Consider the following 22,096-nt stretch of genomic DNA (forward strand, 5'->3'; position numbering starts at 1 on the left):
TTCTCCCGGAATGGGACGTGGGACAATGAGACACTGATGCTTCCCTCCTCAGTGTAGGCACCATCCCGAGCAGCAGCTTGGAGATCTCGTACCTCATGATAGCACTTTGTGCAGCGTGCTCTTCTAGAAGGAGACAGTGGAATGAGGTGGCTGAGCGCCTAGGGCTTTGGAATCTGCTCAAGGAGAAGGCTCTGCTATTTGCTGTCACATAGGGCAGATGATTTAATCTCCCTGAGCCTCTGTCCCTTCCTGGGTGAGGTAGGGCTCGTCGTCATACCCTCCTCCTGGTTGTGAGACAGCCAGTGAGGGTATAGACTCAGGAAGGTCCCAGCACCAGCCAGCTTTAGAGCAAGTAACAGCGCTAGAGAGTGAACACTACTAAGAAATAAGTATAAACCCTCGGGAGTCATGGCAAATTGTAACAATTCAGTCATTAGGAATATAGCAGTTTAATGGGTCCAAGGTGAAGGCTAGAACTTGTTGGTAAATGAAGATCCTTCTAAAGGCTGTTCTGAAGGAGGAGAGAAACTGCGCCTGCTGATACCCTCTCAGCCTTGTCCTCCTCTGCCCTTTGTCCTCCAGTGGAAGGTAACCAGTCACTGGCTGAGGGAAGCCGCTTCAAGAGTAACCATGGTCATGCTAGTGGAGTCCATCTGTCTCGGGTTTGCTGGAACAAGCCTCCGCCCCCCTCCTGGCGCCCCTGCAGGGAAAAGTGCAAAGGTGCCTTCCTAGGGGTGGGCAGCCTGGATTAGGCCCCGTGGGGTTCCCCATACAGTCTACTCTCCTGGGGCAGGGGCCCTCACTCCCTTGTCTTTGTTCCCATCTGCTGTGGCCTCATATCAGGTGAACAGGACAGAGAGGCCTCTCTCTGGTCCCTCCCCACACCCTAAGTCAGTCTCAGTCCTGCCTCCAGGAAGCCCTAATCACAAGAAGTGACAGGCCAGTGTTCGTGCGGGGCTGGTCAGGGCCTCAGGCAGCTGGGAATGAGGCAGGGAGTTTATGCCAGTCAACCTGAGAGCACAAGATGGCACGGGAAAACCTGGCTGGGCACGGTGCCCTTCCTGCCCCCACCATACCGCCCGCCTCCTTGGTCAGGAGCATAGAAGGCACTTCAAAACATGTGCTGACTCTATGTCCCAGTTAGGGAGGAGAGCCTGTGCTGTCTCTCTTGGCCTCTCAGGATGGAGGGCAGGAGCAGCATCTCTCAAGAAGACCCCCTGCCTCAGAAGAGGCTCAGGTGAGAATATCCCCAAACCCTCTGCCTGCTGAGGAGGGGAGGGGTCCACAGGGCCATCAGACCCTCGGATCTGAGCTGGGAGTCTGGGGGATGGATCTGAGCTGGGATGTTGGAGAACGAAGCTGTGGCTGGTAGTTTCCTGGGGCTGAGACACTCTCAGCATCACATCTCCCCAGAGGCCACTGCTCCTTAGGCCCTAGAGGCTGGAGCATGCAGGAGGCACTTGCACCCTGTCCCCAGGAGGAACTGGAATCAGGCCCTGTGCGCTGTAGAGCTTTCCTCGGGCACCCCCTCCTCGGGGCCAGCAGCCAGTCGGCTGGTGGGAGAGCCTTGCAGGGTTGGAGGCCTCTGCTGAGGAGCCAGTGGCACCCTTCAGGCTGAATGGGATGTCATGTTGTAGGAGGCTTTTTTCAGGGTCTCCAGGAAGAACTGTTCATTCTCCAAGAAGTCACGGTCCTGGAAAGGCACACCTGGGTGAGCAGTCACCCCTGGCCCCCTCCTGTACCCACTTCTGTGAACAGGGATGCTGGCTCATAAGACCCCTTACTCTGGGCCCCCCTCTGCACTTACTCCTGCAATGAAGTGAGACCCCTATCGGCGCATGACTTCACCATAGCATTGGAGACCATACATTGGAGACCATAGCATTACCTGCCTATAGGGCTGGTGGGGGATTGGGGGGAGGCTGGCACCACACTGACAGCTTCCAGCACGGAGCCTGGAATGGAGCCTGGAATGCAGGAAGTGCTCCGTAAATGAAGCTATTATTTGGGTCGCAGGGCTACCGTGAGGTTCAGTCAAGATGGATGGGTGCAAGCTGCGGCCCACAGAACCAGGCCTGGAGGACAGGTCTCAGTTGGCTCACTGGGAAATCTGCACTATTATCCTGGGGTGGTCCTTCCTGCCTCCCGCCAGTGTGGGCAGAGGAGCCCGGGGCCCAGGCAGTGTGGGCGGCTCAGGCTGGGACTGGCTTCTGCTCGGGACACTCACCTGCTCTGCTGTGTGCTTTAGCAGCACCAGCTTGGCGTGGAGATGTGAGGGGCCCAGGCCGGTGGGTGGCTGGATGCCCTGGGGGACGGTGGGAGTGGGGGCCACGATGGCTGCAAAGGTCAAGGAGAAAGTCAGGGGCTGTGGCGTCAGTGGGACAGCAGAACAGCTGCAGCTTCCTCCCCACAGCCTTCTCACTACCATGGGTGGCAACCACTGTGCCGACCTTCTGGGCGCTTCCACCAACTCTTAAAAGCCTTTGAAAATGCTCATGGGATCTTACCTGGCAAGTCCAATTCTAGGAATTTATTCAAGGGAAATAATCAGGCACAGGTATAGGGGTGTATGTACCAACATTTCCACTGGGGTGTTTATCTTAGTGACAAAAAACCACTCAGTAGGGAATCAATAAAAGCATGGAACATAATGGACAATGATGCTGATTAAGAATTACGGTTAAATGCTTCGTTACAGATGGGAAAACCTGTTTGATACGTAAATTTCTGAATGAAAAAAATCAAGGTAGAAAACATGAGATGATCTCAGGTTTTTTTTTTTTTTAATCTCAGTTTTTTTTTTTTTTTTTTTAAATACACACGCTGCATAGAATGCTAAGCACCAACACGTTAAAAGTGGTTTTCTCTAGAGAGTGAGGTCGAGAGTGACACTTTACAAAGCAGCTTTCCTCTCCCTTATCTCTTAGTCGGGTTTCCCTAAGGAACACGCGTGACTCGGTGTAACAAGGGACCAGAGAGTAGACTCTCACAGCCCCTAACTGCAGTGGAGGGGAGCCACCCCTGGCACTGCCCCCATCAGGCCAGCCCGGCCCACATCCCATCCTTGTCCTTGGAAAGCTACTTACCACTCAGGCAGGAGGCTGCAGGGCCCTGGGCCTTGGGGAGGAGCACCATGGGGCTGGAGGGCAGGTCCTGTCGGATGCGGTCCAGCCGCAGCCTCTGGTGAGCCAGACTCAGATGCTCCTGTCCCCAACCCCAGAGAGGAGGATGTGGCTGTGGGGGCGGGCAACTGGGGGAGGTTGTGGGGGTGGCGGGAGCTGGGAAGAGCCTTGCCTGGTGCATGTGTTGCTCCTGCTGTCGTAGGTGCTCCTGCTGCTGCTGTACCAGCTGCAGTCGAGCCTGCTGCTGCTGCTGCACCTGCCGGGCCTCACACAAGGCCCGCTGCCCCTCCTCGAACTTCTCTGAGGCGACCTGCAGAGAGGTTGCAGTGTCAGCTGGGCTGGCTGGGGTGGGTGCCCGGTCATGTGTGCCCTCTGCCCCCCAAGCCGAGCTGCCTGGCACCTGGCTCATGCTCTCCACCTCCTCAGCGCGGAGCCTGGTGCGCAGGGCAGCAGTGCTGACCCTCTCCTTCTCCAGCCGCAGCTCCTGTCGCTCCCGCTCCAGGGCTTCCCTCTCGGCTGCCAGCTGCTCCTCCTTGGCTCGGAGCTCACTGGCCCTGATCTTTAGCTCAGCTTGCTCCTGGAGAGACAGCGAAGACTTGGCTGCAGTCTCCCCTCCAAAAGCAAACCACTCCCCCCTGCCTCAACTGGCCTACCCTGCCTTGGTTCCGTGGCTCCGATCCACCCTGACTCGGGGGGTGGGGGGAATGAGGCAAGGGGTCCAAGGATGGGTCAGGGAGTTGGGGACCGAGCCTCAGGGCTGCCCCTCACCCGACGCTCAACTCCTCTAAACCCCAGCTTCCTCATTTCTAGAATATCTAAGTCAGAGAATGTGATGACGATTGAATGAGAGCACGTGTATAAAGCACTAGGACAATCAAAGAAGTTATCATTATATGATTCTTGTTTTCATTTCTATACTCTTGTTATCTCTAGACTCTTTACTAAGCAAACGCATCGTGATGGAGGAGCAGCAAGAGCCAGGGAAGGAAAGGGCAGGGCTGCTGAACACCCCGCTGCCCTGGAGGCTCTGGGCCCTACCTTGGCCAGGCTGATGAGGGTGCCCTCCCGCTGGGTGTCCACCTGCAGTGCCCTCTCTGCCTCACGCTCGGCCCGTTCCTTACTCAGCTTTTGCTGTGCATAGAATTCGGCCCACTCGGCTGCAAGGCGCCGCCGCTCTTCCCCACACTTGTGCATGACAGACTTCTGCTCCTCCAGCAAGGCGCTCTGGGACAAGGAGGTGAGGTCACACAGTGAGCAGCTTTAGGCTTACGGCAGGGGTCACACGTGGCTGCACTCACCTTGGCCTTCTCCAGCTCCTCCCGCTCCATGGCGATCTGCTGGACCATGACCTTCCTCTGCTCTTCCAGAGCGCGCTGCGTGGACTCAACTCTGGACTGCTCGGCATTCACCCGCCATCGCTCCTGGGGGCCAGGTGAGGGCTAAGGATGCATGTGTCCTCGAAGCTCCACCTGCACCCTCTGCGCCCCGGTCAGGTCTGACTATGCCCTGGGGAGCTGGGCCAACCCGCCCGCCTCTCCCACACTGGGCCACAAAAGCCTCCAGAGAGGTACGGAAGGAGAGGTGCTGAGCAGGGCTGCCAGGGCCCAGCCACTGGGGAGGAAGTGCCTCAAGGTTCTAGTGGTGCAGAAATAGCCCTCACAGGGCCGGAGCACAGCCACGGACGGCCCCACTCCCCAGAGTGCCAGCTATTGCACTCTGCCTGCCTGTCTCCCGTCCACCAAGCAGGCAAGTGTGCCAGGGCAGGTGTGACACAGTGTATGCCAGGGGACTAGGGGACACACAAGCATGGCCCGAGACAGGGGCCTAAATAGTTACCAAATAACTGAGTATGTATGGTTCATGAAACAAACACACCAGGTCAGTATGTCTATGGGAGGGATGGGAGGTCCCCAGTGGCTATCTCTGGCTAGTGGGTAATTTTAATTTGCTCCTTTGTTGCTAATCATATTTTAATTTTTTCAATATAATGTATCACGTTATAATCTAGTACAAAGGAAAGAAAAGGAATGACTTTTTTAGAGAATGGTGCTTGCTCTTCTATACAAAAGATATACAGGACTTGAAACGTGCAGCTCTTAGAGCTCAGCAGACATTGGCTTCGGGGGATGGATGAACGTGACAGACCCAGGCAAGGTGGGGAGGACGCGTGGAAAGGAGAGCCCTGGCGGCACCCCTGGGGTGCTGGGGAGACAGGCCCTGCCGGCAGGAGGATGGCCCACCTGCTCCAGTAGCCGGCTCTGCTCGTTCAGGCGCGCCTCCATCTTCCCGATGACCTCCTGGAACCGGCTCCGCTCCTCCTCCATGTCCCGCTGCTGCTGGCCCAGCCTCTCCTGCAGCACTGGGGGGGCCATGGGGCACTCAGCACCCACCCACTGTTCTAGTGCGATGGGGGTGCAGGGGCAGGACCTGGGGCCCACCCGGTACCTCGGAGCTGCTGGTCATGTTGCCGGAGCCCGAGCTCCCGTTCCTGGGTGGTGGTGAGGTGCGAGGCCTCCACGCGGGAGGAGAGCTCGTGCAGGCTGCTGGAGAACTTCTCCATCTGCTCGATGATGCCGTTCAGGGATCTGGGTGGGTGCGGGTACTGGGTCAGCCTGGCCCTGGGCCGTGGGTCTGCCCCTCGGGTGGGCAGGGCCTGGATGCCGCACATACCGCGTGTGGGAGGTGGCGCTGGTGACCGCGTCGATCTCGCAGTCCTTCAGCAGCTTCATCCGCTGCAGCTGCTCCTCGTGGTCCTTGCGCATCTCCAGGATGGAGGCCCTGAGAGCAGTGGGGGGCGGCGCAGTGAGCATGTATGCAGAGCCGTGCCAGAGGGCTCAGCCATCAGCGCTCCTGGCGTCTCTCCTCCTCCTCCCTCTCTCCTCCAGGCACTGCCTCTGCTTCCTTGGCTCCTCATCCTTATGTGTCTTGGGGCCTCAATGTCACATCCACTCTAACGGGGAAACTCCTTCTGTTATTTAGCAAAGGATGTTTTACACAGTAGGAAAGACGGGTGTGTGGACAGCCTCTTCTGTCTGGCCAATCCGGGAAGTGTTAAAAAATCTGCTCTGCACACATCGACTGGCTCCCTTATGTACCTGTTCTTAGTTCCATTCTCATCTAGAAAGGCAATCAGATGGACTCACCAAGCGCAAAAGTGCAAACCCTTTCCAAGGTCGATCTAGTCACTAGACTGGAGAGCGTCAGTGGGTAAAGGACTTGACCTGTGTTGAGTTAGGTCCTTGAGATGCCGGGATTAACCTAAACAGCCAGGGACCCCTGCCCTGCTGTTGGAGGAGTATGGGCCCTCCACTCAAAGGGGGGTGGGTGGGTTAGTGTGCTTGGCCTTCGTCCTCACATGGAAGGGAAGGGGTCACGCCTCAGTTGCTGAGCCACGGCTTGGGGGGTCTCCGGGTAACGGACTTCCTCTGGCCATCCTCCAAACCAGCTCCCCCTGCCTGCCTGCCCTGGGGCTCGCCCTCACCGCTGCAGCTCCCGAAGCCGCTCCATCTCCTGGTCCTTCTCTTGCATGGCAGCCGCCAAGCGACGCTGGTGCTGGGCTGTGAGCTCGGCGTGGGCTTGCTCAGCTTCTTGGCAGTGAGACAGATACCGGGCTGACAGCTCCTCATGCTCCCTCCGTAGCCGCTCTTCCCGTTGCTGGTATGATGTTTCTAGCACCTTTATTCGGCTTCTGCCAACAAAACACAGTTGTAGGGCTCAGAGGGTGAGTGAGGTGAGATACCTAAAGAGCCTCTCGGAGCACGTTGGCTAGGGCAGGCCCTGAGGCCTGGGAAACCCAGATGGGAGGAGTTGGGGGGTACCTGTGAGCACTCTCGATGAGCTCTAGGTCAGCCTGGTGCCGCTGCTGCAAGCTCTCCAGCAGCAGCTGGTGCTGCGCCCGCTCTAGCTCAAGCTTCCGCACCTGGAGACGGTGGGAGGGTGGCAAGGGGGGCTCCCTGGGGAAGCCTTCGGGCCCTCAGAGGGAGACCTTCCCGTCTCAGCTTTGCACCCCAGCCCGGGGCTCCTCTGCCCTTCACCTGGGCCTCCAGCTCTGCCAGCCGGGCCTGACTCTGCAGAAGGTCAGCCTGGAGCTCAGTAGTGCCACTCTGAAGCTGCACCTGTGCGGCCAGGAGCTGTCTCTGGTATTCTGTGCCTGGCAACAGGCTCTGCACCAGGGCCTCCGGGAGCAGAGGCTGCAGGAGAGGGTGGGAGATGTCCCAGGGGACAGGGACTCAGCGAAGCTCAGCTACCTTTGGCCCTTAGCTCACTGGACCTCCCAGGCCCTGCACCTGACCTGTGGCTGCAGATGGGGACAGAGACGTGACACCAAGAGGCCAAGGACGAGGCCTTGGAGTCATGCAACTGTTGTACCTCCCCACTGAGTCTGGTTAGAATGAGTCTCCACTCCCCCCTCAGAACATCTTCCCAGCAGGTGTTCCAGATCCCTGGACCAGCCGCAGAGCCCCAGCAGCATCTCAGCTGTGACAGTAGTGTCCTCCTGCCAGGCCTCCAGACCAAATGTTGGGTGCTACTCTGCTTCCTGCAGGTTGCCCACCCCCTACCACCTCCAAAGGTGCTTCTGGGTTCCTGGGGATATGTCTCTGTGGCCTCCTCACTGCTGGGCTCAGGCGTGACTGGCTACCTTCCACAGCTGGCAAACAGTGGACAGCAAGTATGGAGGCAGCTTTCTAGACAGAATGACGGGACATCTGCAGCCCTACTTTCTGACCATTCCTGGCTCCATGCTCCCCTGTGGATGCCACCTCTAATTCCCTCCCAGAGTTGATAAATTACTATGACTCTGCCGGAGAATGGCAAGGCTAGAAGTTGAGGGAAGTGCTGGGGGAAGTGCTGTCAGATATCCTGACACATGACTCCCCGTAGGCTATTGGGTCAAACTATAGCTGTTGCCTCTGAGCACGGGAGATTTGCTCCATGGGCCTGAGGCCCATTCCTGTCTGTCCACCCTGCCTACCTGGGTGGGCAGAGAAGGCCCTTTGGGCTCCTGGGACCTCGGGAGACCAGCTGCGGGCTCTGAAAATCAACGACAGAGAAATGAGCAGGAGGCCCGAAGAGCACCTCTTGTGTGTTTGGGAGTCCAGCTCTACTCACCTTCCAGGACCCCAAAGGAAGCTCAAAGTGCCTCTTCCCCACCCAGAGGTAAAGCATCAAACAAAGTAGGAAACAAACCAGCACTGGAGAGGTCTCCAAGGGCTGTTCCCTTCTTTGGGTCACCTACAGGGAGGGTCGAGGCAGCCCGGTTCCAAGTCACAGGGGACCTAAGGACACAGAGATTTGGGGAGTCAGTGGTGGCAAGGTGAATAGCCTCCTGTGAGGAACACAGGCAGAAAAGAGGAGGGTTGGCATGGGCAGGAAAGGAAAACAGGTACAGGTAGTTGACTGGAAAGGCCTGGTGGCTGGCTGTTCACTAAGAGTGAGGTCTTGGTTGGGTAAAGGGAGATGGGGCCCGGCTTTAGGTCCCCATAGTCATGGGCCCGACACAAGGTATCAAATACCATATACCAAACTGATCAGGTCAGAGCCCAGCACAGCTGCCCATCATCTCTAAGGAAGGAGGCCCACGCAGGCCCAACCCCGCCTCTCACCCCGAGGTGGTGGGCCTTGTAGGTGGCTTCTGTGCTGTTGTTCCTGAGGGCTCTCCAGTGGCTGCCTGCTCGAACTCCTGCGCGCTGGTAACAGGTTGGCTGAGGAAGTAAATGTTAAAGCAAAGGTAGCAGAAGGTTCAGGTCGGGCTCACCATAGCTGGGTGGGGACAAGGCCTGAGCATGAAGTTGCTCACCATTCCTCCCCTCAGCCTGTTCCCATCATCCCGTCCTGGGACTTCTCCTCCCAAGTTTGAACCCCTGGCCTTCCAGTACCCACCAGGGCACAGTGGAGGGGCACTGACCATCTGCTGACAGCCCAAGGAATGACAATCCACACCTTACAGATACCAGAATTCAGTTCAAGGCCTTGTTCTGGCCCACATAGCTTTGCTGAGTTAGACTGGGGCTCTGCTCACTCTCCTGCCAGGTCCAGTTCCCTCTGGATTCTTTTCTCCAGTCCGTGGTTTCCACCACGGACTCTCAGGGCCAAAGGGAAGCCTTCCACTTAGTTTCAGATGGAGGTCAACACTACCCTCCTCATTCACACCACCCTTGGGGCTGGGTGATGTCCCTGGCCTATCACACAATTGCCTACTTCACCTCTTTCTCGCTCTGGCCACCTGGCATCTTGCCACTTCCTCTGAACAATCCCAGTCTTTCTAGTCCCTTTTGCCCTCTTACCCTCAGAGGCCACTTGGTGTCCTGCCCCACAGGATTGCCTCACAGTGGTTTTCCCTAGGAGTTGCCTCTTAGCCACTGTCTTCTCTAATACTCCCCCAAAGCATGAGCATGTGTCATGTACTGTAGGTAGCTCAGGCCAGCAGAGGCACCAATAATTTGGGTGCTGGGTCTTTTGTGACCCCAAGGGCACTGTGGGCAAGGCCCTTGCTCTAAGGCACCAGGATGACTGTGCTTCATCACATAAGGGTGCCCTCTGTCCCCGGCTGATCAAGTCAGCCCTTGTCCACATGACATTCAGGGTTGTCTACAGCCTCCAGATCCCCTCCTGTCTGCACCTGGGCCAGGGTGGGGAGCCAGACACTCTCTGTCCAGAGAGGTAGAGAGGCATAGCTAAGAGGCGGTATAGGCTGGCACTCCTAAATGAGGCATGGAGATGGCCCCTCATGTTCTGGCCTTGCCCTCCCTGCCCTAGATAGCAGCCCCAACCCGTACCTGCTGGCAGGGGGGCTGCCTCCTGCCCCCACCAGATTCTGGCCTTTAGAGGCCTCACTGTGTTCCTCTCTGGCCAGATCCTGGGACTTCTTCCGAGACAAGGCATGACTCAGCCAATCCTCTTCCTCTTTCTCCTCAGAAGCTCCCAGATTGGAGGCCTGACTGGCTTTGGCAAGGATATCTGCACCCCCAGTTGGTAGCTTGGCCCCCGAAGAAGAGGAGGGCAGTCCAGGGGAGGTAGAGTGCCGGCCTGGGGCAGAGTGCTGAGTCTTGGGAGGGAGCACAGAGGATGTGGAGAGTGCTGAGCCTCCCTTCTGCGCCTCTGCCTCTCCGGTGGGAGAGGGAGGGAGCAGGTCCTCATCCTTGAGGCCCAACCAGTCAGCTCCTCCCTTCTTAGGGTGGATGGGGCTGGAGGCCGCTAGGGTGCTCTGTTTTGAGCCTGGTTCTCCCTTGGGGTCTGCGCCACCTTCTTCTAGGAACCTACTTTAAGATAGAGAGGAGGGGGGTCTAAGGCAGGGCAAAGAGGCCTTCCAAACATCCCCCTGACCAGCCTCTCCCTCCACTGCTTGGGGTGACTACGAGGCCCGCACTAAGGAGTCAGAGGTGCCCAGGGCTCTGCGCAGCCAGCCTGACACCCAGCGAGCACAGTGCCCACACCAGCTCGGGCGGCAGAGCAGCGGCCAGCAAACACAGGCACCTTGAATTCCACCACGTGAACAGGTGACCATCCTATCCGTAGCTAACAGCACCGAATTACAACCACGGGTGCGCACGCCCAGAGAAAAATCAGTTGGATCGAGTAGTTTTAGGTTTTCTATCAACAGTGTTACCTGTTTATTTAGCTGCTATCTAGAAGTGCTGCTGGCCACTGGCCGCAGGTTCCAAGGTGCAAGAACACACCAGGACTGGAACAAATGCCAATGTGCATGTAGGGTTATTGAGATAGAAAGGCTGATAAGGCCAACATGGCATAATATCAACAACCGCAGATTCTGGGCCAAGGGCTGGAGGGAGTTCTTTGCACCATCCTTACAACTTTTCTATCGGCTTGAAACTATTTCCAAATATTGACTGGGAGAAAAACTCCCAACTTCAGAAAATCCTATCCGCTAACCTGATGTTTTGCTGCACTCAGGGATGAGCCCGCCAGCAGGCACCATGCTGGATCCCAGGCCCATTCCTGGGGAACATGGTGCGGAGAAGCCACTGAAGGCTCATGGTCTCGCTACACTGGGACCCAACATTCCTCAGGGAGATCGGCTGACCTCTGCAGCTTAGGGCTTTAGGGGTTCCCAGTGGGGCTGGGGCTACCTCCCCCTTTTCCTTCCAAGGTGGCTGGAAGGAAATCAGCCTGGAAGGGCAGGACTGTGCCACCACCCTCCTCCTGCACCTGCACCACCCTTAGGCCCCATATGTGTGGTTCCCAAACAAACTGTCGGCAGGATGGGGATGGGGAGGCTGGGGCACCTCTTCCTTCCTGGTGGGCACGCGCCTCCCAAGGCCAGCCTCCCTGCAGGCCCCGCTTACCTGACCGACTGCCGGCGACACTGCCGGCCCTCACAGGAGCCCACGGTGGGCTGGTAGTCCCCGAAGGTGAAGTCTTCATCACTCCAGGGATCTTCTTTGTCTGTAAAGGAAGAATCCCATGATCAAGAGCAAGGGAGTCAGACTTGTGGCTGTAGAACTCTGTTGAAAAAACCCAAACTGGTAGCTTGATGTGTCAGCACGTAAATAAAGGTGAAGCTGCTCTGGGGGAAGCAGGGGTGCCATGCTGGTGGGAGCTCGATGTTTTAGGACCCAGCACTCTGGGCATCATCTGGGAGCTGTGAAAAATGCCCTGGTGGGGTCCTGCCCCAGACATCCTGTAGATGAGGCCTGGGGAGCTGTGTGTGCCATGAGAACGATTCTCAACAGATGGCCCGTGGGCTGACACTTTGAGAAACGCCGGTCTAGAGTGACCTTTTTCAAACTGTGACCTACCAGCCGGTCAAGAAACCAATTTATTGAGTCACAACCAATGTTTTTAAAAATCCAACAGCACATAAATACAAAGTAACAGAATATCGAACATGGTAATTATCGTTTTGTGACACTTTTATCTCAGTTGCGATAATGTGTGTTGTGATGTAAGCTTATTTATTAGGGGTTCTGGTAGAAACGTGGTCTGGGAGCCCCTCACCTCACCTCCCCTGCCCTGCAAGCTTCCTCACCCTGTGGCCTCTGGTACTTCTTGTCCAGCCTGAATTCTCTACGCTCCCCAGTACCTGGGCGGGCCAGGAGTTTGGTGGCAGTGCCCAGACCCAGCAGCTCATCCAGCCTGGAGCGAGCAGAACGGGGCCCTTCCCTGCAGGAGGGACACACACAGGTACATGTGAACGGCAGGTGCTCCTGCGGGGCCTCACTGTGCCCGCCCTCTAGCTCTTCCCTGGACCTGGAGCAGCTGTATGGCCAGGTTTCTTCACCCATAAGGACCCTTACTGGTCGCCCATCTGCCTCCTGTCTGCCGTGGGGCTGTCTGCAAACCCCAGGGTGGCCATGACATCATCCTCCTCATCAAATAGCACTTCTTCTCTCTTTCGGACCGGGGTGTCCCCGGGAGTTAGAGGCATAGATGGACCTAGAAGACAGAACACCAGGCGCAATGCCCACAGCCCACAATGCCCTCAACTGTGGTGTCTAAACGGGTGGGGTTTGGGGGGGTGCTTCTCCGAGACCCGGACCCCTGGCTGTGGCAGCAGGAAGCACACATGTCTGGTCTGCCCACAGGACTGGACTCCCCCCGCCCCACCCCCTGTTCTGAGACACTGGGAATCTCTTGGTCAGGGATCTGGGACTTGTAGTACCTGCCGGGTTGAGTCTCTGGTTGTGCCAACTGCATCTGCCCAGAACGAATGACATGCTCATCCTCCCTACCTTGACCTCTGACTGGGGCTGGGCTCTTTTCAGAAGCCACTTTACTCGCTGCCCCAGGTGGCTTCTTGGTGATCCCTTCCTCATCATCAGAGAGAAGTCCCGCCAAGGGGTCTTCCAAGTCTCAGGGCCAAAAGGGAAAGCACAGGTCAGACTGCATACTTTGGTCAGGAAAACAAGCCCTGTGTGGTCCAGTGGAGATTTCTAGCTACTCGAATACATGAACAGGCAACTGAGCATCGAGAGGACACAGAGCAGCCTTGGCAAGGAGACAGGGAGCCGGAGAGCGGCCCTGGGCCTGCCTATGGGCCTCCAGACTCTGCTGTCTGCACAGCCTTCTGGAAATGTCCATCAGGCATCAGAAGTGAAGTAAAACATTCATGTATTTGGAAGAGGGAAGGGAATTCTTATAGCTTATAAATTGGCTTCAAAGTTCCTACAAATAAGGGGATCCCTGGGTGGCTCAGCGATTTAGCGCCTCCCTTTGGCCCAGGGCGCGATCCTGGAGTCCCGGGATCGAGTCTCGTGTGGGGCTCCCAGCATGGAGCCTGCTTGTTCCTCTGCCTGTGTCTCTGCCTCTCTCTCTCTCTCTCTCTATCATAAATGGATAAATAAATCTTAAAAAAATAAAATTAAAAAAAAAAAAAAACAGAGTTCCTACAAATAAGTTACCCAAATCTCCCCGCCAACACATCAGTCCCTCTATGAATTCCTGAGGAGCTAAACTGGTGGCACCAGATGTCTGTTCCTCCTCTGACACACATGGCAACCTGACCTTGGGCAAGCAAGTGAGCATTACCCAGGCTCCTCCACCCTCAAAACTAAAGTGTCCCAGAAGCATGACGGTTGGGCCTGTGGTACCTTTGAAGGAAAACTTTCTGTTCTGATGCCCAAAGTTGTTGGGAGAGGGAGGGGGCTTCTTGGCAGGAGTGGCATCACCTGCAAGAAGCAAACAGAAGGCAAGGTCACGGGCCTGGGCCTCTCCCAGCTAAGGTCCTGCCACACCATGACTGAGACCCTGGAATGGCTTGTGCTTCTCCCTGGGGGGCTGAGAGCTTGTGGCCATGGAGATAGAGGTGGGATGGGTTGACACCTCCCTGGTTCTCACACAGGCTTCTGGCAGGGAAATGTGGTCTGGAGTCTCCTCCTGCCCCCCAGTCACATGTTACTCTAAACACAGTCATGGACTTGGGAGGTCCACAGGCTCCCCCTAAATCCCTCAGTTTAACTCAAAGGGTTTCTCCGGGAGCTGCCATGTGGAGCTTAGAGGAACTGGACCCACACTAGGAAGGGAGGATGCTGTCCCCTCCCCAGTCACAAACTCTCAAATGGCCTCTCCACCCTAGACAGAGAAAACCTGCAGGAATGAGAGCTACCTTCTGACTATTCTCCCTGTCCCCAGAGTGTCCCTGGACTTGACGAACTCTCTCCCACTCACCTTTCTCACTGGCTGTCAATATACTGGCAGGTTTGGGATGACTGGGCAGCTCTTCTTTCCCAGAACCCTTTGCAGCTCTTCTGTTAGAGGTCAGATTAGACTTCTTCAAACCTAATAGATCGGCATCCATGTCATCCAGATCCTGGAAAAGTGGGAGGGAGGGAGACGTCCTTACAGGTGCTCAGCTAGTGATGCTAAACGCCCCTGTGCTCCGAGCAGCCTGGTGGTGATCCTGCCTCCATACTTCACAGGGGACAAATGGGGATTTGGTCTGGGGAACTGATCCTGACAGAGTTACAGAACAAAGTGAGAGGCCAGGCCAAAGCACAAAGTCTCCACTGGCTCAGTCTCAGGTAAGCTCGGATGGCTCCCCAACCATCGCTTACTAGCAGGTTCACTAAAACCTGGTCACCAAAGCTTCTCGCACAGGCTTAGTAGGCAGTGAAGCTCTATGGCGGGAAGAAAACAGCAGGATCCTGGGATTGAAAACTCCCAGAGGGACCGCTGCCGGGCTGCAAGAAGGGTCCAGAACCCAGCCAGTAGAGGAAGGCACCCAGTACAGACTTGCCAAATGCGGATCCTCATCAGGAGATGAGGACTTAGGACGCCTGGCACCTCAGGGGCAGAAGTGTGGAGAACCAAGGGAAATGAGGAGTGGGAAAGACAACTAGACCACAGGGAAACAGAGCGAGCTGGGGGTAGGGGCCTAGCTCATGGTTCTGGAGTGAGACTCAAAGTAACCACCAGCAGCTGAATCAGAGGACTTGAGGGTTGTGGCTGGGGGTGCCAGTGGTTGGGCCCTGGGGGGAAGAGTGATTTCAAGATGAGGTTAGAGAGGCTGAATATGGAGCCAAGAAAGCTCCAACTCTTTAGCCCTCCTTTCCGCCCTAGGGCTGGAAGCAAGCACTCAGCCTCGGCCTGGGACCATGGGTTAACAAAAGGGACGAGAGGCAGGATGTTGGGCAGGAGGGTGCCGCTGGACGGAAGGGCGGGGGGAGCAAAGGTGACCTAAGGTTTCAGACCCCAGCTAGGCCACCTGAGTCCTGGGGGATTAGCTTATAAACCGTACAGAATTTATGTCTTAAAATTCCATTGCCAAGCTTAGCTTGGGGCTTGATCCAAATGAGAGCACAGCTGGACTGAGGGGACTTGGCAGGGGATGTGGAGAGAAACCCAGAAAATGGTTAAGAAGCTACTTTAGAGGAGATAGTCTCTCCTTTCCCCTCGATGGTTGTGGTGGCTTTGAGTGGGAGCCAGCCTCACTGCACTAGGGGCCTGGTGCATGACTGTGTCTCCGGGTGGATGCATCTCTCTACACCAGGAATATGGATTTCTAGCCACAGGGACATGAAGGGTGGCAGCTCGTGGATGAGTGCCACTCTTGACTACGAAGAGCCCAGAAACACAAATTGTAAAGGGGAAAATGTGGGGGAGAAGAATGCTTGACACAGAGCATTCCTGCCACCCGCCCCTGCTCCCAGAACTATGCAAGCTGGGTCAGTACCTTCAGAGTCTGGAGCAAGTTCTGTGGGTCTGCATCTGAGACGTCAGACACCTATGTCCACGGGAGGGTAAGAACACGTTAGCTGAGGCCCAACAAAGCTCAGGGCTCTAGCTCCTGTTACCTTGCTACCAGGAGGGCAGACGGCAGCTCAGCCAGTGAGGCACAAGGAGGAGGTCCTGCCTTCATCTGGGACTTAAGTATCATCAGAAGTCAAAGCTACCACGCATAGAGACCCAGAAAGCGCTGCCATCTTCTGCCCCTCTTAACCAGAAAGGACCCTTCCATCATAGGCCATCGCTATGCCGCCATCACTGGATGGCAGGGGAGCTGATTACCAGCACAGTACCAGGGGACACATGAGGCTCTAACACTTGCTGGGGGCTCTACTTTCTAGCTCATCTCATTGGCAGGAAGGAAAAGCACATGGAGTCCACTTTGGGTCCACTTGGCAGCCCTTGGGTATTATTTTAAGAACACTGGCTTTGCAGAGACTTCTAAACCTTTGTTGTGAGCAACCTCCCAGCTACCACCCCCATTTCATTGTTTCTGGGGATAAGCAGAGGGCAGGAAGGAAGGTGGACCAGGCTCACCTCAGCATCAAGTCCCGTCAGGCCTGGGGTGGTGCTGAAGGCATAGTCTTCCAGGAGGGACCTATGAAGAGGCACAATTGGCACCCACCTGCACCCTGGGGGCACTGATTCCAAAAAAGGAAGGTGGCTTAGAGCCCAGCGAACCTGGGAGACTTCTCCAGGGAAATGGGACAGAGTTGTTCGAAGGAATGTCACAGGACGCCTAATGCAGAGATTTTCAATTTTCTAAAGCAGTAAAGCCCCGTGAAAAACAATCTGTTTAACACTTATGGTGATCACAGCATAACTATAGACCTATCCAATTACTGTGTGGTACGCTTAAGACCACCTTAATGCTGGATGTCAACTGTATTTCAAAAAAAGAGAATAGCCACAAGATGGAAAAACAATTGCTAAAAACAACAGACCAGAGAGTAAAACAGAACTGCACTGGCCAAGGTGAAAGTGGGGAGTCGGAGAGCTCACAAAACCGCCTCTTATCTCTCAACTGTCAGGAGCACTTTAGAAGAACAATCTGAGGGGCACCTGGGTGGCTCCGTTTGTTAAGTGTCTGCCTTCAGCCCAGGTATGATCCTGAGGTCCTGGGATTAAGCCCTGCCTGCGTTGGTTCCTGCTAGGTTCCTTCGCTCTGCTACTCATGCTGTCTCTCTTTCTCTCTCACAAAAAAAGAAGTTAAAAAAAATCTTAAAAAAAGAGAACGATCAGAAAGCCACCAATCTAGGCCAATCCTCTTAATCTGAGGATAAGAACATCAAGGCTCAGAGAGGTTCAGGAATCACCCAAGATCACACAGTGAGCAGTGGATGTAGGACCAGCAGCCAGGACTTCTGACCCCTGGTCAGTTCTCTTTCCACCCCTCAGGTTCCTTCACAGGCCAGGAACGGAGGGAAGGGAAGAAGAACCAGCGAGAGAAACAGGGAGCACAAGAGGAAATTGGGGGTGCGGAGGCAAGAGCATTTGGGCTGAAGGGGTCACAGTCACCCAGGCCAGTCTTGTTCTTACTTCGTTCTAGCCCTGGAAGAAGGGAGAGCCTGGGCTATGCCTTGGGCATCTCGGGAACGTGAAGCCAGTTTAACAGGCTCCTCTGGTAGTGTCACTGGAAAAAAAAAGAAAACAGAAATGATGCCATTTGGCTAGCGAACTGGAGGCAGATGAAAAGGACTGAAATTCCCCACCAAGCTCTTTAAGAAACATCTCCAGCTGGGGCCAAACAAAGGGCCCAACCCCATGAAGCACTTCCATCACCCAAAGCTCTCAGTTGGAACCCAAGGCTTTGGCTCCGTGAGTTCTTCGGGGCCAGGCGGGATTGGGTGGGTGGGTATCCTCAGCCTGGCTGTCCCCAGTGAGCTCTCTACAACCCGGAAGCCCCCTCCTCAATACAGCAGACGTGGACACAGAGCGTAAAGGACTAGTGTCCAGAACATATGAAACTCTTACAACTCAACAGTAAAAGGATAACTCAGCTTAAAAAAGGATCTGAATAGATCTTTCTCCAAAGAAGAGACACAAATGGCTGATAAACCCATGAAAAAGATGCTCAGCATCATTAGTCATTAGGGAAATGCACAACAAAACTGCAATGAGAGGGGAAGGGGGGTAGAGGGATGGGGTCACTGGGTGTGGGTGTTAAGGAGGCCACGTGATGGAATGAGTGCTGGGTGTTAAATAAGACTGATGAATCACTGATCTCTACCTCAGAAACTAATAACACACTACATGTTAACTAATTAAATTTAATTTTGAGAAAAAAAAAAGGGCTACCATGAGATGCAACTGTCTACGCACCAGGATGGGCATAATCAAAAAGACAGGAAATTAGCAAGTGTTCGCAGGGATGTGGAGAAACTGGAACCCTCATCCACTGTGGGCGGGAATGCAAAATGGTACAGTTGCTGTGGAAAATAGCCTGGTGGTGCCTCAAAAAGTTAGACACAGAGTTACCATATAGGTAATTCCATTCCTCACCATCCCCCCAGAACTGAAAACATACGGCCACACAAAAACGTGGACCTGGTTGTTCCTAAGAGCATCATTCATAACAGTCTGGCCCAAATGTGGAAACCACTCAGGTGTCTACCACCTGATGAGTGGATCAGCAAAACATGGTCCATCCCCACACCGGAACAGCGTCCAGTCATAGGAAGGAAGGAAGGAAGGAACGGCACAGCGTGGATGATGGGAACACACCACAGTGAGTGACTGAGGCCAGATGCAAAAGCCACGTAGTACATAATTCCATCTTACACAACACGTCTACAACAGGCAAACACACGGGAAGCAGAGGGAGGAAGTGGCTGTCTAGGGTTGGGGGAGGGGAGAATAGGAGTCACTGCTAATGGGCTCAGAGTTTTCTTAGGGAGTGATGAAACTGTTCTGGAATTAGACTGTGGTGATAGTTGTGTAACTTCGTGAACATACTAAAAGCCAGCAAACTGTACACTTGAAAAGAGTGAATTTTGTGTGAATTAGATTTCAATAAAAAAAGAAAGAAAGAAGGGCACAAGGGTGGCTCAGCTGGTTAAGCGTTTGACTCTTGATTTAGGTTCAGGTCATGACCTTGGGGTCATGAGCTGGAGTCCTGAGTCAGGCTCTGCATTCACTGGGAGGTCTACTAGGGATTCTCTCTCTGCTTCTCCGCCCCCCCTCAAATAAATAAATAAATCTTAAAAAAAAAAAAGAACAAGCCTAATTCAGGGGATTCTGGAGAAGGGGCACTTACGCTCATCCCCTAAGAGGTCACTGAGGACATCATCAATGGAGCCTGGAACAGAAAAGGAACTGTCAAGACTTTAGGAAGAAGGAAGAATGTCCTTAACATGCCTCACGTCTTGAGACCTCATCCCAATTCCAGACTCCTCAACATTAGAGCGCTCAGATGCTGGGACTGGGGCCCCGTTTTCTCTTCAGTGGCCACGACACATTTCCCAGCTCTCTGGCAACAGATCATAATACCTTGTTGAAAGACCCCAGGGTAGAAATTGAAGATAACTTTCTCAAAGGATGATGGTGAGGATCTTCAGGACAGCCTACATTCTACGGGCCAACATGACAGTCTTCCAGACTCTGAATAAAGCCCCATGTACTTCTTTGGGAAAAGTGTCCAACACTACTAGGCATACACAAGCTTCTTTCACACCAATGGCTTCCTCGTGTCCTTTCATCTGAGACTTCTCCCTGCCCCAGAATGGGTCTGGAGGTACATCTCCTTGGCCACTTTCCAAAGGGGGCCCGTGGGGGAAACCCAAAGTACAAGTACTAAATTATTCTTGCATCCAGCTTAAACCTTATTTAAGCTTAAACCTTATTTAAGTCTTTATTAGCCTTAACACCAACCACGTACTTCTGGCTACAGAGCCCGACAAAGACTTTTTCTCCAAGCCCCAGCCCTATTTCTGGATTTCTCTGAGGGCCAATAGGCAGCACAGGGAGTTCCCTAGAAGATCTAAGCTTCCTGTGCAATCATGGGGAAACCGACAAGACTCACATCAAAAACATTTAGATACAGACATGTCTAGTTATTTTTGGATGAAAGGTTGGGAATTATTTTTGGGTTACGGGTGATGTTCCATTTTTCCACTCACCTTTCAATCCCTTCTTGGTCTTTGGTGCCTAAAATTGGAAAAACAAATCACATTAACAAAATCAAAGCAGTGAATGTGGCTGAAACCGAGAATACGGAATAAATTGTTTTGCCTTTTGCCAAGTCGCCAGAGGAAAAGGAGAACCAATGGCATTTAGAGACAGAAGCTCTTTATACTTTCCCAGGGTTTCTGAGAATAGATTCATTCAGACCATGGAAACAGCCACCACTAATCAGCAATGGATGCCACTGTTGGTGCCATCCGGTAGGCAGAAGTCTCTCCTCTTCCCTGATTTCCAGATGCCACATGCAAACCCTCCTGGGTAGGATGTAACATGACTGGGTAGATTTTTTTCCCCTCTTCTGTATCCCTGACTTCTCAACACCAGCAAGAGACACTTAAAAATGCTTCTGGCTGGCCATTCGGAGGCTCAGAAGGCTTGCTCATCTCTTAATAAGTTTGGTATCAATTCTACCTCCCATCATTCTTCTCTGGGGACCATATCCTGGTCCTTGTCACCCAGCCCCTAAAGTGCTCCACACAGTTGAGATCTTGGAGGTGGAAGTAGAGGGGAGAGTGTGCATTCTGCCTACCATCTCGAGGCTATGGGAGCTGCTTGTAGCTTGTTCACAGCGCTGTCCAGCTCATTTGAATTCTGCCCACATCAGGCTCATCCTCACTAACGAAGAAAATTCAACTGGGTGCTTAAAAGTGATGTCGCTTTAACAGTGCTTGCGTCCAAGGCCCATCAAGGCTTCTCTGACTCTACCCATTCAAGAGGTTAAAATCTAGTTCCATCAATAAAAATTCCTTATAGGGAAAAAAAGCTACTTAGATGAGAAGCAACGTGCTCTGGGTGACCTAGTGAGCTTTCTGAGCCCTGGAGATTACTCACATAGAATGCAGGGGTCCCCATCTCTTCCCCTGAAAGAGGATGCAGGAGATGGTAGGTACCCATCTGAGAAAGGAGGTGGGTGCCTGGCACTATTGGCCAATACCCATTCCCAGGCAACACCCATGACTACATTTGTGCATTCAGCACAAAGAGTGGACGTGAGCACTGGTTACTCCTTGACACTATTCACAGACTGTGGAAATTTTTCCCTTCACGTTAACTGCAAATCCGACTTAATCCATTAACAGCCAAGTGTTTCACTCCGAGTGTCACTCTCTCCTTCCCTCACCTGGGCATTACCAAGACCCACCTTCCCAAGCCTTGGAAGAAAGGAGTCAGAGGGGATCATCTCTATTTGTCTGGCGTTGCAGGTCCTGTTAATAGAATGCAAAATTCATCTGGGATTACTGTGCACTGGCCACTCCGGATGTTTGTGTTTCTCTTTCTTTGTAAAGGCAATTTTCACGACCTGCGCCAAACACGTTTTGTCTTCTAGCACATCATAGCTTCTGCCTCTCCAGGGGATTCCGTCCTGGAGTCCCAGGACGGGGGAATCTCTGAGAAGTCTGCAAAGGCCAAAGTGCCACAAAGTACCATCGCGTCATCGCACCTGCAGAGCCAACTCCGTGCCAGGCATTTAAAGATCCCTAACAAGGGCCCCGCCGAATCACCCACTCGGGCCGGAGACTCCGCGCCCCTCCCTGCGCCACCCGCTCCGCACGCCCGTCCCAGCTCAACCCCGACGCGGCCTACTGTCTTCCCGGCCCCTGAAACCCCCCGGGTTACGCGCCATTCCCCGCGGAGGCGCAGCCGCTGGGACCTGTCCCAGCCATCGCCGCTGGTCGAGACCCCCCTCGAGCCCAGCTCGCACCGGCCGGCCTCCCGCCCCGGAGCCCCGCGGACGCCAACCTCTCACTGGCCGGACTGGAAGAGAAAGGCCAGGCGCGAGGCATCCTGGGAGTTGTAGTCCTCTGTCCGTTCACTAGCCGGGGCTTAGGGAACAGGGGACGCCGAGATAAACTACATTTCCCAGAGTGCCGCGCCACGGCCGTTAGTGGAGGCCAGGCCTCTGTCCGTGGCCCCGCGCGTTGCTAGGAGCCGCCGCTACGCCGCTTGGGAAGGAGGGTGTCCGACTCCCGAGTTGTTCGGCTTGCTCCTCTCGGCCTCCTGGGGGACTGCTGGGGACCTGTGTTCCAGGACCTCCTCTGAGAGCTGACTCGTGGCCGGGTGGAGGGCATGAGAAATGTATGAAGATTGGGAAATTGACGTGTGAAACTAAC

The 22,096-nt window shown here is 54.5% G+C and overlaps 1 protein-coding gene across 5 annotated transcripts; it reads right to left on the reverse strand.

Annotated features, from left to right (window-relative positions):
* Window positions 1-430: 430 nt before the first annotated feature.
* Window positions 431-21,718, reverse strand: FBF1 (Fas binding factor 1). Of its 5 annotated transcripts, none has more exons than XM_041726603.1 (30): window positions 21,286-21,718; window positions 21,127-21,190; window positions 19,922-19,949; window positions 19,060-19,101; window positions 17,343-17,436; window positions 16,341-16,401; window positions 15,751-15,801; window positions 14,247-14,388; window positions 13,670-13,747; window positions 12,812-12,931; window positions 12,377-12,515; window positions 12,109-12,242; window positions 11,426-11,525; window positions 9,899-10,381; window positions 8,726-8,824; window positions 8,310-8,398; window positions 8,095-8,153; window positions 7,157-7,312; window positions 6,941-7,041; window positions 6,604-6,810; window positions 5,793-5,900; window positions 5,568-5,707; window positions 5,363-5,481; window positions 4,421-4,543; window positions 4,161-4,346; window positions 3,523-3,699; window positions 3,295-3,432; window positions 3,087-3,204; window positions 2,228-2,337; window positions 431-1,693 (listed from the first exon to the last, which is right to left on the reverse strand). In XM_041726603.1, the coding sequence occupies exons 2-30, from the start codon at window positions 21,163-21,165 to the stop codon at window positions 1,610-1,612; spliced, it is 3,525 nt and encodes a 1,174-aa protein (XP_041582537.1). In that variant the 5' UTR covers window positions 21,166-21,190; window positions 21,286-21,718; the 3' UTR covers window positions 431-1,609. The 5 variants fall into 5 exon arrangements, with proteins under 5 accessions (XP_041582537.1, XP_041582538.1, XP_041582539.1 ...); XM_041726604.1 differs by having other exon boundaries at window positions 9,899-10,378; window positions 21,286-21,710; XM_041726605.1 differs by having other exon boundaries at window positions 431-700; window positions 21,286-21,710.
* Window positions 21,719-22,096: the final 378 nt, after the last annotated feature.

The sequence above is a fragment of the Vulpes lagopus genome, chromosome 12 (assembly GCF_018345385.1).
Source record: "Vulpes lagopus strain Blue_001 chromosome 12, ASM1834538v1, whole genome shotgun sequence".
Taxonomy (NCBI): Eukaryota; Metazoa; Chordata; class Mammalia; order Carnivora; family Canidae; genus Vulpes; species Vulpes lagopus.